Genomic DNA, 13,816 nt, shown 5'->3' with positions numbered 1-13,816 from the left:
ACTAATTTCTTTAATTCCCTGACGCCTGTTGCCTTTCAGAAGTCTCCAGAGGTGTTTGTAAACACTTAGAGGAGACTGAAAGGGGAGGAGATTATGATGGGCAGGACAAAGACAATTTTTCCTTTTCTCCAGGTGTGCTGGATATCTCAGCATGGGGAGAGTTGTTTTGCCAGCCACCTCTCCTTCCCAACCCTGCCCTTGCTGTCTGCTACTTCCTTGAATGACAAGATTCTTTTCATTATGTTTTCCCACAGTCCCTTTGAACAGATATCCCACAGGAGAAGTGAATAGTCAGGGATCCCAGGAGTGCTGTTGGAGTGAGATTAGAGGTCTCATCAACCCACAGCTCTGGACACAGAGCTGAAAATGCCCTTGTGTGGATCTATTCAAATCCATTTACTATACCCTAGGCACATGGGCACTGCCTTCCTGCACTGGCAGATGTGGAAAGCAGTATCTCTCCCTGGACCTTTGCTCATGTTAGCCAACCTGCTGGAGTGAGCCTGTCCTCCTTTACTGCCGCCCGGATTTATCCACGGCCTCATTACTAGTGCTGGTATGGCTGTACTTCACTGCCTTTAATGTTATTCTTAACAATACCAGAGGAACCTCTCTGGTTCTACACCATCCCTTGTACAGTGTAGACTGTCTTCTGAACCCCCAGTCAAACATGATTTTCTTTTCCAGTCATCTGTCTCCCTGTTTCTGGTCAACAGCTGCAGTCCTCTTATTCAGGGGGAAAAGCCAGCCATAGTTAAAACAAAACAAAACCCAGAACAAATACAAACAAATCAAATTAAAGAAAATGTTTTAGAGCATTTCAATACTCACATGATGTTGTGAGATGGTTTCATGTCTAAAATGGTAATATTATTTCTGGCAATCTATCTCATGCTATTCTTTTGTTGATTTTTCCAACCTCTCAGGAACTTGGAATGAAAATATTTTACTGATGTTACTATGCCTGGGAAAAGCTTGTCAACATAGATCCAGGTTTATGCTGAAAACTCAAAATGTTTAGCATGTGGTTTTGTATTTTTCCTTCATCAAAGACATTATGTGGGGCTAAAGCCTGTTCACATGGAGGCAGGAAGAGATACTGACACTGTAATTAAAACAAAAGGTGACATTTCCTATCTGTGTGCACATACATGCAAATATCTCTTTTTGCAAATGATAATATAATCATATGAGAAAGTCATTACATTACAGTAGCTCTCTCATACGAAAGCTGAGTAGACACTCTGGGCATGTGTATTCTATAGAAACCCCTCTCTCTCTCTCTCTCTCTCTCTCATTTTTGCAGTGGCTCTCTGAGCAGGGGGATCAATGAAGCCAGATTTTGTATGGATTTGTGTCTTGAGGTTGAGACCTTATCTGGACTTTGAGGTCTCATATGAAGTGCTGCACTTTTTACCTCAGTGAAGCATTAACCACAGCTCTTAACTGGCTGCCTAGTTTCAGAATACCTTTAAGGACTTAATAGTTTTTGGATTTCAATGCCTCTCAAATGTGCTTGATGAGCTTAAGCATTTGAAGACTCACAGAGAGATCTAGATGCTCAAAGAAGCAGCACAGTATCTTAAATACAGCTCCTGCAAAATGAAGCTAAAGTGTCCTCACCCACATATGGAGAAGAAGCATACAAATTAAAACAGAAAACATGAATTTAAACATAAACAGAGAATTTAACAGGTAAGGAAGAAAAGATATATTTGCAGATTAACCATTAATCACACAGGGGAAATCTTCCATTGCCTGTGAGAATTTAGCACCTAATTGCAATTTGTCTCTTTTAAAATTTCCTACACAATCTCTTCTATAAATGTATGTAAAGCTTCTTACATTGCACATTTTAAAAAAATCATGTGTATGCCTATGTGTCTGGGGGGGTAAAGGAACGTGAATTTCAGTTGTAGCTGAAACTCCCCTATTCCATGAGTTCATTTCTGTGTTTTCTTTTTAAATTTTTAATTAAAAGACATTGATTTGCCATTTTGAGATTTCTATGTTTATTTAAAAAACAAACCAACCAAATAAACGGAACAAACTCCAATGAGGATCTTATTGGCTTTGGAGTCGAATTTTGGCCTGTAAGAGAAGGAGCAATAGCTCAATGACAACACTGTTTTGACAGAAAAGGCCAGATAGATGAGCTTTAAGAGTTTTAATTTCCCTGAGGGGTCATAAGGTCCCCTGATACCAAGAATGTTAAAAAGACAAATCAAACTGAAGAGTTGAGTCAGGTTCATTAGCTCTGGCAAATCACAGTTACCACAGCAAGTGCATTCTTCCTTGGGTTTGTATGAAAGCACAAGTTTGTTACACACCAAATAATGTAAATACAATGCTGTATTTACACTAGTTTTGCCCTTGTCATCATGGCTCAGTGATTCTTAATTGCTAAAGGAAATGCAAAGAGATCCATTTAAGGTTCCAGACACCCTCCTGCACACCTGCCCTCTCACAATTTGGGTTCAAAGCACAGCAGCAACAAACCCGGTGGCTCAGGATGCTCCTGGGCTCTCTTCCCTCTGAGTGCCTAAGAGTCAGTAGCAGGGATCATGTCCCAGTTCCATGGATGATTCACAGGCAGGACACAGGCTGAGCAGCCATTTGAAGATGCTCTGAGTGTTTTGAAGGCTGGAAGAGGTGCTGGGGGTAGAGGGGCAGGCGGCTCTTAGTGAGGAGCAGGGAGAAAGGGTCAGATGCTGAACTTGAAGAGGTTCACAGGCTGTCAAGTGAAAACTGGGGGTTGAATTAGGAGAGGCAGCTTCAGATCTTCCAGCTATGAGTCACACAAATCATGAAACTACTTGAAATATTTCACCTACTCATACATCTCCTTTATCTTTAACCTTTTCTTTCTCTTTTGTAGTTATTCTCCTGTTCTGCTTTCTTTCAAGTCACACCCCCCCCCCCCCCCCCCACTGTTTTCCTGCTTCCTCATCCCCTGTTCCTATTTTGGTATCTTTCTGCTGCTGAACATTCATTACATTTTGCAGATCTCTCACATTTTGGAAAAACTACAAGCAGTACTTCTGATCTTTGGTCACTGAATATTTGGTCTATATGATGACACAGTACTAAACTCTTTTTCAAAAAAATTACTTGAGAAACTAAATAAATGATTTATTTTTAAGTATGCACTACCCACATACATGCCCTCAATCTGATAATGAATTTGTGCTATTTATATCCATAGTAAATTGGTGATATTCAACATTTAGAATGCAACTGAGGTCCCACTCTTTGATCAGGTGGAAGGGAGATAAAGAACTCAAAAGTCTCAAGCAAGTTATTTGGCCAGAAAGCAGATCCCTCGGAGCTCTGAGATGTGGATAAGTTGGTTTTGTTCTGAACCTGATTGAACCAATGGAGAATTGACAAAGCAGAAAAAGGTGGGAGGTGCCCAGACTTCTGCAGTGTTATCTCCAGCTCACAGCACAGTGGCTGAATGGTCACCTGCTGCCCTTGTGCTGTGAGTGAAGTGATGAGGGGCACACACCCCTTCTTGGGACTGGGAAATGTGTCCTGAGTCTGCTGTGAGGCACTGAAGTGGCAGAATGGAGCAAAGTCTTCCCCGGCCCTTCTCTTTTCCAGGGCCATTGCACATGTTGTGTTTAAAGCTAGAAACAAAAATGTGCCAGGCCAAGCTTCTCCATGTCAGGAGCCTGAGAGCTGCCAGGATCTCAGAGCATGACAGGGCAGTCTGCAGTTCATGTGCATTGGGCCTGGAGTAACCCTTGGCAAACTAAAAATTGTAGGATACAATTGTCAGGAGGGCATCCCACAGAAAGGGACCTCCTCTGACTTTCATCAGCATGTTGTGCAGGAGGTGGGCAGTACACAGCTCACCTCCTCCTGAATGGGAAAAGAGGCATTATGAAGGAAAATGTGCTTGCCTGCTTTTTGAAGAGATGGGGAGAAGGAAATCAACTCACTTTCTGAAAGGGTAGGAAAGCATCCACCCCCATCCCCACTCCAGCAGAACTGCCTGGGGAAGGGGAAGTAGTGTTTGGCTGGTTGTGTAGCGGGTGGTGTTGTTTTGGAAAAATAATTGCTTTCTTCTAAATGCCTCCTGCCAGGTCAGGGAGAGGAAATATTCAAAAAGGACTGCTGCCTGTCAGTGACATATGGCTCCTGCACACCAGTACTCTGCAATTCTATTTCTGCACTGCCTTCATGCAGGGAAAACTGAAGTGGCATCTATCAATTATTCCAACTGAGTCAAGAACTCCTAATACTTTAAGTCCAAAATAAGAGTTTATTATGCTTTGTCAGGAAATGTCTGATACGAAGCAATGCTTTTTTTTTTTTTTTTTTTGCAATGATCTACTTAAAAACTGATGTGAAACACATACAGGCATGAAACAGCTTGCATTGTTTTTACTGCATTTCTTTTGATTGTGCTACACCATGAAAGAAAAACAAACACATTCAAAAAGCAGACACTCCCAGGCTCCACATCTGCAAAGTGCAGTAGAGTTGTTTAGGTCTCCAGACTCCATCCTGTATCTATTTAAACATAGATGTTTCTATATTTATATGAAGGCTCTTGCAAGTAAGGGAACAAAGCCTAGTCCAGACTCCACTCTGGAAGGTACATTCAAGTTTGGATGTTTTGCTAGAAAGCATCACATGTGTCCTTAGTTCTGTTTTATATTGGACCAAATGATAATTGTTGAATCTGGAGAATTGGAAATCTCCAACGTCTGCACATGGTCAGTGGACCTGATATTCCTTTAGTGTTATTGATGATGGTGTCTATGAGGGACAGAAAATCCAGTCACCTGCAGGCCAAACCTGCTGAGAACAGGGACCCCAGTCTCTCAGATCCCTGCTGTGCCTTCAGTGACAGTTCACTGAAAAGAAGGTGCCCTGAACACAATGTTTTGGCTGCAACACACTGCTCTGGGTTTTCTAAATGAAACTGTTTTGCCAAACACCTTCTCACAAGATCTAGTTTTGCTCTCTGATCCCCATCCCTTTCCTCTGCAGAAAAAACCCAGACTCATTCACCATGCTAAACTTTCAGTGGCTTAATAAAAAAAAGCAACACAAAATTTTATTTTATACAGTTCCTACCACAATCCTCCCAAAACCTGGAATGATCCAAACAAAAACTAGAGAGGCCTATCTAAATTTTTTTGACAACTGATAGTCCATATTATGCTTTCTGGCAGCTGATAATCTTTAAACACACCATAGGGCATATTAATTTCTCTTTTGACACTGTTTACATGTTATACTTGCTTGGTTATCTTGCTTAGTTAAAATACAAAAATTTTGAGCACTGGCATAATTTTACCCTTTTTTAACATAATCAAATTACTTCTGGTTATACTCCAGTCTGTCACACTAAGTCCCACTTTATTGAGTTGTCTTACTGTGGCTGGTATTGCAGCAGTGCCTAAAGACTCAGACAAACATGGTCCTTTTGTGAAGCCCACAGACTAAAGATCCATTATTCTTTTGGGTGTAGATACACTTCTCTTCATAATTACATCCTGAGCTGTGACAAAGTGGCTGCCAGGCAACACAGCTGTCAAAACTACATTGCAGGGCAGTTGCAAAGCTCAAATCAAGTATAATAATAGAAATATTTGGGACATGACAATGTTTGGGATTGTCATAATCACCCTTGTCCTTGCAAGTGTTGGTGCTGATGTAGCCAGTTGGGACTCCCAGATCTCTCTGGCATTTTGAGGACTGCAGCACACTTTTTGTCTAAAGGCTGCCACTATGCTGTCTCTTTTCTGTCTTTTGTGTCAGCAATAGGCATCACTGCAATGGGCTGTATCACTCTGCTAAAATAGGTGATTATTTTTTTACACTTAACCTTTCAGATCTGGCTACTGTAAAGGGCAATAGCAGCAAAAAGGAGGTGATGCCAGAATGTGGCTGGAGCAAACCCTGTCCCTTTCAAGAGTACCCAAGCTGGCCTGATTCACACTGCTCATCAAATCATGCACAAAGGATGCAGTTGATTTAACTGCTTCTGAAAGGAGCAGTTCTGCTTTATCTCACTTCCAAGTTTCTGCCTTCCATGATCCTGCAGCTGTGGGGTCACAGGGTGGATCAATTCAGCTATCTGGCCAATGGAAAATCCATTATTTTCTAAGTGTTATTTTTCCACCAGATCAATCAGCTGAACAGAGTCTGATGGTTACCAGATCCCACAGAAGGGTAGCAAAGGGAGGAACATGTCGATGGGTTGCAGGCAGGATCACTGTTTCACAGGAACCTGCAGTCAGGCCAGTGCTGCTGGAAAGCCAGGCTGCTGCTGCACTCAGGTGACAGATAATTCAATGTCACACTGGTGCTGGAAGAGGCTGTTCTCTGTCTCAGCACCCTGACACAGGTTGGGCACATCTGCCATCTTTCTACTGTGGATGAGCCTGTGATCCCAGAGGAGCTGGTTTAGGGAGTGCATCAGTGAGGAAAACAACCTATTCCTTTTTTACTTTTTCCCCCCAGGGTTAGTGTCTTGGTTAAGCCAGTTCGCTGTGGCTGAAGCCCCCAGTTCCTCCTGTGGGGCTGGAGGAGTACTAGTACTAGGGTGAGTCCTAAAACCAGTGGGACCTCTTGGCTGGGACAAGGCAACAGCTCTCTCTAACAAGGCTGTGAAATTGGCTTGACTATTAATGTCATTTACTCAGACATTTAGGAACTGGTAAACTCCTCCTGGATGAGCAGGTCAGCCATATTTGTAGCTTTGAGGCAGAAGATATATGTAAGGGAGACCCATCAATTCTGTGATCTAAATAAGAGCAAATAGAGTCTGGCAGAGAGGAAGCAATTTCTGTACCATGAGTTAGAAAAGGCAGGCTCCAGAGACTAAATAAAGTCCCCATAACTCATGGAACTGAATTCTAGACTAGTCTTTTACAAATAGTAAGGGAATTGGTTCCTCTCATTGAGAGTTCTCTTGCAGGGATTACCTGAAGCAAGTTATTCACCTGGGATGAGCTGCTTGGTTTCTCCAGTACCAATGCTGGCTGGCATTGGAAGATGAAACACCTCTTTGAGTCAAAAAAACACTGGGAAGGGAACAGAGAAGGTCTTCAGCCCTTGCAGCCATAAATAATCACTGGACCAGAGGGTAACTCGGGCAAGTGGGAACGTGCAGAGGCCTCCAGCCCAGACAGGCTCGGTTCTTGGGGGTCACACCAGGCTGCTTGGGGCTTCCTCCAGCCCCATCCTGACAGCCTCCAGGAGGAAGCCGAGGCCAGCCAGCCCCTGGAGGAGCCCGAACCCCTCTCTCCTCTGTTCGGAGCCGCCGTCTCTGAGCGTGCTGGCCGCTCTCCCACGTGTTCTCGCCGCGGGTGCGGGTCGGTGCGGGACGCCAGGGCCGGTGGGGACAGCCCGGGCGGCGGATCCCCGAGCGCAAAGGAGTTAACAGGACTTTCTGCCTTTCCCGCCCGCGCCTCCTCCACCCTGCTCATTACCTGCACTTTATCACCGCCGGAGCCGCGGGGCGGGAGCGGTGCAGGGCCAGCGGGGCTTCCTGCGCCGCTGGGGCCGCGCCGTGCGGGGGAAGGTGCGCGAGTGCTGCGCGCTGCGTGCGGGGGAGCGCCCGCCTGCCCGCCCGCCCGCCGAGTGCTGCCTGTGGGTGGGAGCGCGGCTGGGGCTGGGGCTGGGGCCGCGGCCGGGCGAGAGAGAGAGCGGGGCTGTCTGCGCGCCGCAGCCCGGCAGGGATGCGGCATGGCCGTGGGCTCCGTGAAGATGCCGTCGCCGTGTGAGGGCGCGGAGCTGGCCCGAAGCTGGAGCCCCGGCGGCGGAGCCCAGGAGCCGCCGCCGCCGGTGCAGCTGCGGCAGAAGCTGCGGGAGCTGCCGGCGCTGCTGCGGAGCGGGCTGACGCTGCGGAGGAAAAGCGCGGCCGCCGCCGGCCGGGTGAGTGAGGGAGGGAGGGAGTGAGGAGAGAGCGAGGAAGCCGCCGGCGGCCCGGGGCAGCGCCCCCGCCCTGCCCTGCCGTGCCCTGCCCTGCCGTGCCCTGCCCGCCGGGCTGCGGTGCCCGGGGCAGGCGGGGCCCGCCCGCAGCGCCCCCGGCCGGGCCGCTGTGCGCGGGAGGCCGCGGGATCTCGGCGTGGGGCCGGGCGGCGGCACGGGAGGAATGAGGGAGGGAGGGAGCGAGGGAGGATGCCCGGGAGCACCTCGGCACCCACCGGGAGAGGTGCCCGTGGGAGCCCCGGGCTCCGGCCACTGCTGCCAGCTCTGGTGTAACACGAGATACCGGGGTGAGAAAGCGTCCCTGTCCCATCTCCGGGTTCCTCGAGTGGCTGTCCCCCTCTGTCCCTTTCCCCTCGTGCGGGCTGATGCTCTCCGCGGACAGCAGGCACAGCGCGCCCGTGCTCCGACAGCGGTGCACACGCGTGTTCCAGCGGCGAACTCCAGCGTGCCCTGCAGCGTGTGGAGCTGGGATGGAGTGAAGTTGGGATGCACACGCCTGGCCCTCAACCTCGCATGTCTCCTCCTGACAGTGAGGCCGTGGGGTCAGGTGGGCATGACCGAGATCCCCGTGCAAATTTCTCTCATTTTCACCCATTTTTAAAAAGGCTGGGGGTGTGTCTCCGCAGGGCAGTCAGTGCTCTGGTGAAGTCCAGCGTGACACTGCCGTGTCTGGGCACTGCCACTGCCCGTGGCTCCGAGCTCTCCCAGTTGCGACTGGAGCCTTATCGGGGGGTGGCATTGCCATCAGATCGGTGGCACTCAGTCTGGTCAGACCTCACTTGCAGGCCAGCGCTGGATTGTAACCCATCTCCTGAGCAGTCGAAATGAAGGAGTGGGTTAATCCGCATGGGGTTGGGTCTGTCCGTGTTGGGAATCAGGCGAGCTGCTGTTTTGTTTCAGTGCACTGATAAACACCTGTGCAGAGCGCTGGGGGGAAGTCAGCATGGTGTGTGTTTGTACCTCATCAACTTTGCAGTACTTTGCCCATGTAAAAAAAATGATTTCTCTGCATGGGGAAGTTGTGAAATATACCAGGGTGTGAATTTCAAACCAAACTTCCTGGGTGAATTCTTTGTTATAAGAGGATATATAGGCAAGGAAGATAATTAGGATTAAGGTAGGATATAAATTCACAGTAGAATAACTATTTTTAAGTAATGTGGATTCAGATTCCAGTTTTACAGTAATTTTTTTCTCTAGTACATTCAACACACAAAATAAAGACTGGCCTGTATGGAGATGCCTAATTATTTTTATTGTTCTGGTGAATTAGTAATCCACCTGATTACAATGCAAGTTGTCCATATGAACACAGAGCTAAGTTAAACAGCCAAGTCTTGCTTTGCCCTAGGAGGATATTTGTGACAGATACCCTTCTTCCAATGAAGAAAGTCCTTTTCTGAATTGCGTGATTTGTTCCTCATTAGAAGCATACTGCCAAAGAAATGGAGTAAGTGTGCAGTGAGGAGGAGAGAAGCAGTGCAGAACTGCTGCTGGTGGCAGCTTTAGTTTGCAGGCAGGTCTGAAACACTGTTTTAACAAAACAAATTCATGGCACCTCAGGGAGACACCATGCAGAGCAGCCTCAGGTTTACTCTGGTGGTTATTCCTCACCACTACTGAAAGCATTTGACAAGTGAGCGGTACAACAGTTACTCTGTAAATATTTGCTGTGGGTGAGTTAACATCCTGGTGAGAAGCCTGGGTAGCTCCTGGGTCATACAGCTCCTCACTTGTGCTGGATGAACCCTTGGTCCTCTCTTGTTTCACAGAGTTCCAGCGAGACTCTGCCTGCCTTTGCTGATGTTCTGTGTCATGGACCAGCAAACACAGTGTGACAGATTTAGTGGTGGTGTCACCTATGTCTTCACCTCCCAGTGCCCTGTGGGTCATCTTGTAAAATTTTCCTGTACCATCTGTCTTGGTAGGAAGACTAGAGGGAGGATGGTGAATCTGTAAGGCAGTCTGGAGTCAACCCAGTGATCCTCTGCTAGGAAGAAATTCTTTACTGTGAGGGTGGTGAGACACTGCAACAGATTGCCCAGAAAAAGCTGTGGACGCCCCATCCCTGGAAATGTTCAAGGGCAGGTTGGATAGGGCTTTGAGCAACCTGGCCTAGCAGAAGGTGTCCCTGCCCATGGCAGGGGGGTTGGAATTAGATTGTCTCTAAGGTCCCTTCCAACCTAACCCATTCTGTGATTCTGTGACCTTGGATCAGTGGGAGATGCTGTGTGGAGATGCTGTGTAGCTGCAGCAGTGTCTTGGTCCCATGTGGAGAGTGGGAATGCTGTGCTCTGGCATCTCTGGATTTGCAGGGACTATCCTGCAGATGGAATCACTCAGCAGCATAAGTGCCTAGTGGGGTGTTCCAAGGAGCAGGTCATACAAATTCCAGTAGGGTTGTTAATTCACTTGCTCCCTTTGGAGACAAACGGGGCACCTGAAGTGCATGGAGTGTCTCCCTGTATGTGTGATCACCCAGGGAGCAGTTTGTTTTTGTTGGTAGTATCCTGTGTTGATTCCTGTCTTCTCTGTGCATGTGTCTTTTCCCCCCAGAAATGGACTTGTAAAGGCATGACACTTCATGTACTTCTATTTAATCTGATTAATAATTTAAACCTGGAGAAGGAGTGTATTTGGGAGAGAAAAACATGGTAGAACAATAAAATGCAGCATTTTTATACTTTCCCTTTTAAACATGACCCTAAAATTTTAAGTCTTAAAATAAGGTTGGACAAAGCAGTAACAATAACATATTAAATAAAGATTCCTTTTTCCCCCCACCTCAACAAAATATTTCAAGTTAATCCAAAGTTAATTTTCAGAAGGTTTTTTTTGCTTATGAAAAAAACTTAGTCTGTTCTTCCTCTCCAGTGACTTTTCTTTGTGCCTTTTTGCTTGTTCAAACACCAAGCTGAGAGCCTTATTTGTCCAGCTGGTTCCATCAGGAGTGTTGCTCACTTAGGTGAGCTGTTTTCAAGTAAATGCTGACCAGCTGAAATTCTGGCTTGTTTAATTTCCTAGAAAAATATTGTGACCCCTGAACAGGGGTTCTGCTTCTGATGCTGACTTGCTCAGGGACTGCCTGCAGTGCAGTTCGCCTCCACATCTATAAAGCACAGATAATCTACATGTGTGCATGCCTGGGGACTATGGATAATAAAATATAATGGAAGTGTTAAGGGTATTATAATTGTTTTAAGTATGTACTTCACTTCATGCTGTTCAAATACTTCCTGGGCTTCAGGGGAAAGGAAAACATTGTGTAGTAGAGGGTAATATACATAGAAAGAATTGATTACATTTTGAAAATCAGTATGGGGTGAAATAAATTTTTTCAATCTGTTTGGACATCTCAGTCCTTAGCCCTTCACACTAAACTATCTGAAAGTTGTGACCAGAGATGGAGATAATTGAAAATACAGTGTAACAAAATTAGATTTCCCTCTCAGTTCAGCGACCTCCAAAACTGGAGAGCAAATAGGTATTTTTTGCTTTCTGTTTTGGGATACGTCCAGTACGAATACATATAAAGAACCTGGAGATGGAAAAGCACCTTGTAGAAAAAGCTGCAGTAACCATCCTGCTTGGATGATTCTGTGCTGTGAACAGTAAACATGAATACACTCCACTGCTTCAGTCATTTAGATAAAACAAACATCCAGTTCCTTGTCTAGGGGAGCCCAATGTTTCTTTTAAAGCTTTTGAACTTTGAACTCTGCATTGACTTTGTCCTTGATGGTGTTTTTTTTCTTAAATTCAGTCTTAGGACAGGTGTAGCACAGTAATCCAAGATGGCATGGATGATTACATTGCATTTGCACAGTGAGCTGTGAGGTGAAGGTTTTACTCATCATCCTCTGCTGGATAAAATAGCAGAAAATGCAACCTTTGCTGTGGTAGCTGAGTGTGTGCCAGAGCTTGTGCAGAGGCAGAGGAGGGATCTGTTGCAGTGGCTCATTGTGCCCTGTGGAACTGTTCCCCTCCACCATGTCCTTTCTCAAATTCTCTGGAAAGATCCTTCTGTTTCCCAGTTTGCCTCCTAGAGTTATGTGTTATGTGTAGGAGGCATGAGTACTTTGCTTATGAACTGTCATTGCTGCTCCTCCTGCTGCCTGCTAAAGATATCTTCTTCTCTCTCCTTTTCTCTTGTGACTAGTGATGAAATACAGTTCTCATGCCTCTGGAAGCACCAGCAGGGAGCTCTTGCAGGCCACTCCATCATGGTAAAACTTATTTTCACCACACTCAGTTTTATTCTTTATGGACCTGGATGTGCTCAGAAGGAGGAGGAATCATCTTGCGCACACAGAGGCACACACCTTTTAATCACGTCTTCTGATTTCTAGGTTCACATTTACACACAGATAAATACTGTTATACATGAGCAGCAATGTTGCTCTTTGCCACAATAGTGGATCTGGAAAACCTTTTGTATGTCATGGTGTCAAACCCCATTACCCTGATTTTGTGAAAGATCCTGCTGGTCTGTAGAAGCCTTCATCATCCCTTTTGGCTTGATCAAAGTTGAAGAGATATTGAAGAGACTATTTTCTCTTTTGAGACCTTGTAGTTACTTTTGTGAGGTTCTTAGAGGACTTTGGCCAGGCAGATGTTCTCAGACTGTCTTTACCTTAGCTTTCTTTGAGCAGCTACTTTGCTGTATGTTTGTCAGGATGTAGCTGGCTGTAGGGTTACAGGTTGAACATAAACTACAGAAGCTGTGCTACAGCTGCTAAAAGTCTACATGAGTTCAGGGTGAATCTGGAGAAGTTAATGGAAGAGAAATGTACTGAGGGTACATAAACCTCATCAGACACAGAAGGTTCCCAAGCTGAAAATAGCTGGAGGGTTGGAGTGCATTAGGGATAGCTATCATGTATTCTGGCACTAGCAGTTGTCATGCTGTTGGAGACAACTCCTCTTTGGCAGAGGAGAAAAATCAAACTATATGCAATCTGTTTTAATTAAATGAAGCATCAGATCCTCCCAACCTACATTCTGCTAAACTTTTCTTCATCTCCTGTTAGGGGCTTTCAGTTGCTTATGTCATTCAAGTAGCTATTCTCTAATCAATTCTTTTGGCAGCTGGGGAGACTATAGTGTTGTTGATGAGGTTTTGCCAGGACATTAGAAACTGGCAGCTGGAAACACTCAGAATTTACTGTCCTTCCCTCCATGGCTACATCATGGTGGTGGTTGATATTCGTGTTTTGATTGAGCTGAGCATATAGATCTGCTCTGTACTCAGATAATCCTCCTGCAAATGACTTGTAGTCATTTATGGCGATCCATATCCTTGTTGGCAGCTTCTCATCTTCGTGGTGCCTGAGTGACCTTGTACTTCATGCTGCTGAATTACACTCTTTTCCTAGTATTGCACTTCATGAAGGCTCCTAATCTTCCAGTACCATTCTGTTTACATGGGTTTTGACAATACCTCCAATTTTGTGCCATCAACACATTTCATTAGCAACTTTATGCTCTTTTTACCAGTCTTGCTAATGAGAAGAAAAAAAAATAATAATTATTTCCCTAGTATCTATGTTTTTATATACTATAGAGACTTTAATTTTGACATTTCTTCTGCATTAAAAAGATGCAGCAATGTTTTGTGTAGATGCTGTACTGGCTGAAATCAGCACACAAAAGTGCTGGATTGACTCTGTGGGTTGGAAGTTTTATTGTCAGAAGTATTATTGAAGTTGATTGATTGATATTGGTGACATTTTACTTTCAAGTCTGCCGCAGAGGTTCTACTCAGTAACTTAATACCCCCATTACTTTTGCAGCTATTAAGTGACTAAAAATAGTTGTGGTAAGTAGTCTTGAATTTTTCCTATTGTAACCAGGATTATTATGT

General features: G+C 45.6%; 1 protein-coding gene across 1 annotated transcript in view; it reads left to right on the top strand.

The window, feature by feature from the left end:
* The first annotated feature begins 7,692 nt into the window (after nt 1-7,692).
* Nucleotides 7,693-13,816, top strand: part of RAPGEF5 (Rap guanine nucleotide exchange factor 5) — a 156,381-nt gene continuing 150,257 nt past the window's right edge. The window contains exon 1 of the mRNA XM_063153017.1: nt 7,693-7,896. Within this exon, the coding sequence (XP_063009087.1) occupies nt 7,708-7,896 (189 nt within the window). The 5' untranslated portion in view covers nt 7,693-7,707. The remainder of the gene's footprint in view (nt 7,897-13,816) is intronic.

Source organism: Melospiza melodia, chromosome 1 (assembly GCF_035770615.1).
Source record: "Melospiza melodia melodia isolate bMelMel2 chromosome 1, bMelMel2.pri, whole genome shotgun sequence".
Lineage (NCBI taxonomy): Eukaryota > Metazoa > Chordata > Aves > Passeriformes > Passerellidae > Melospiza > Melospiza melodia.
This window is presented reverse-complemented; position numbering and strand designations above follow the sequence as displayed.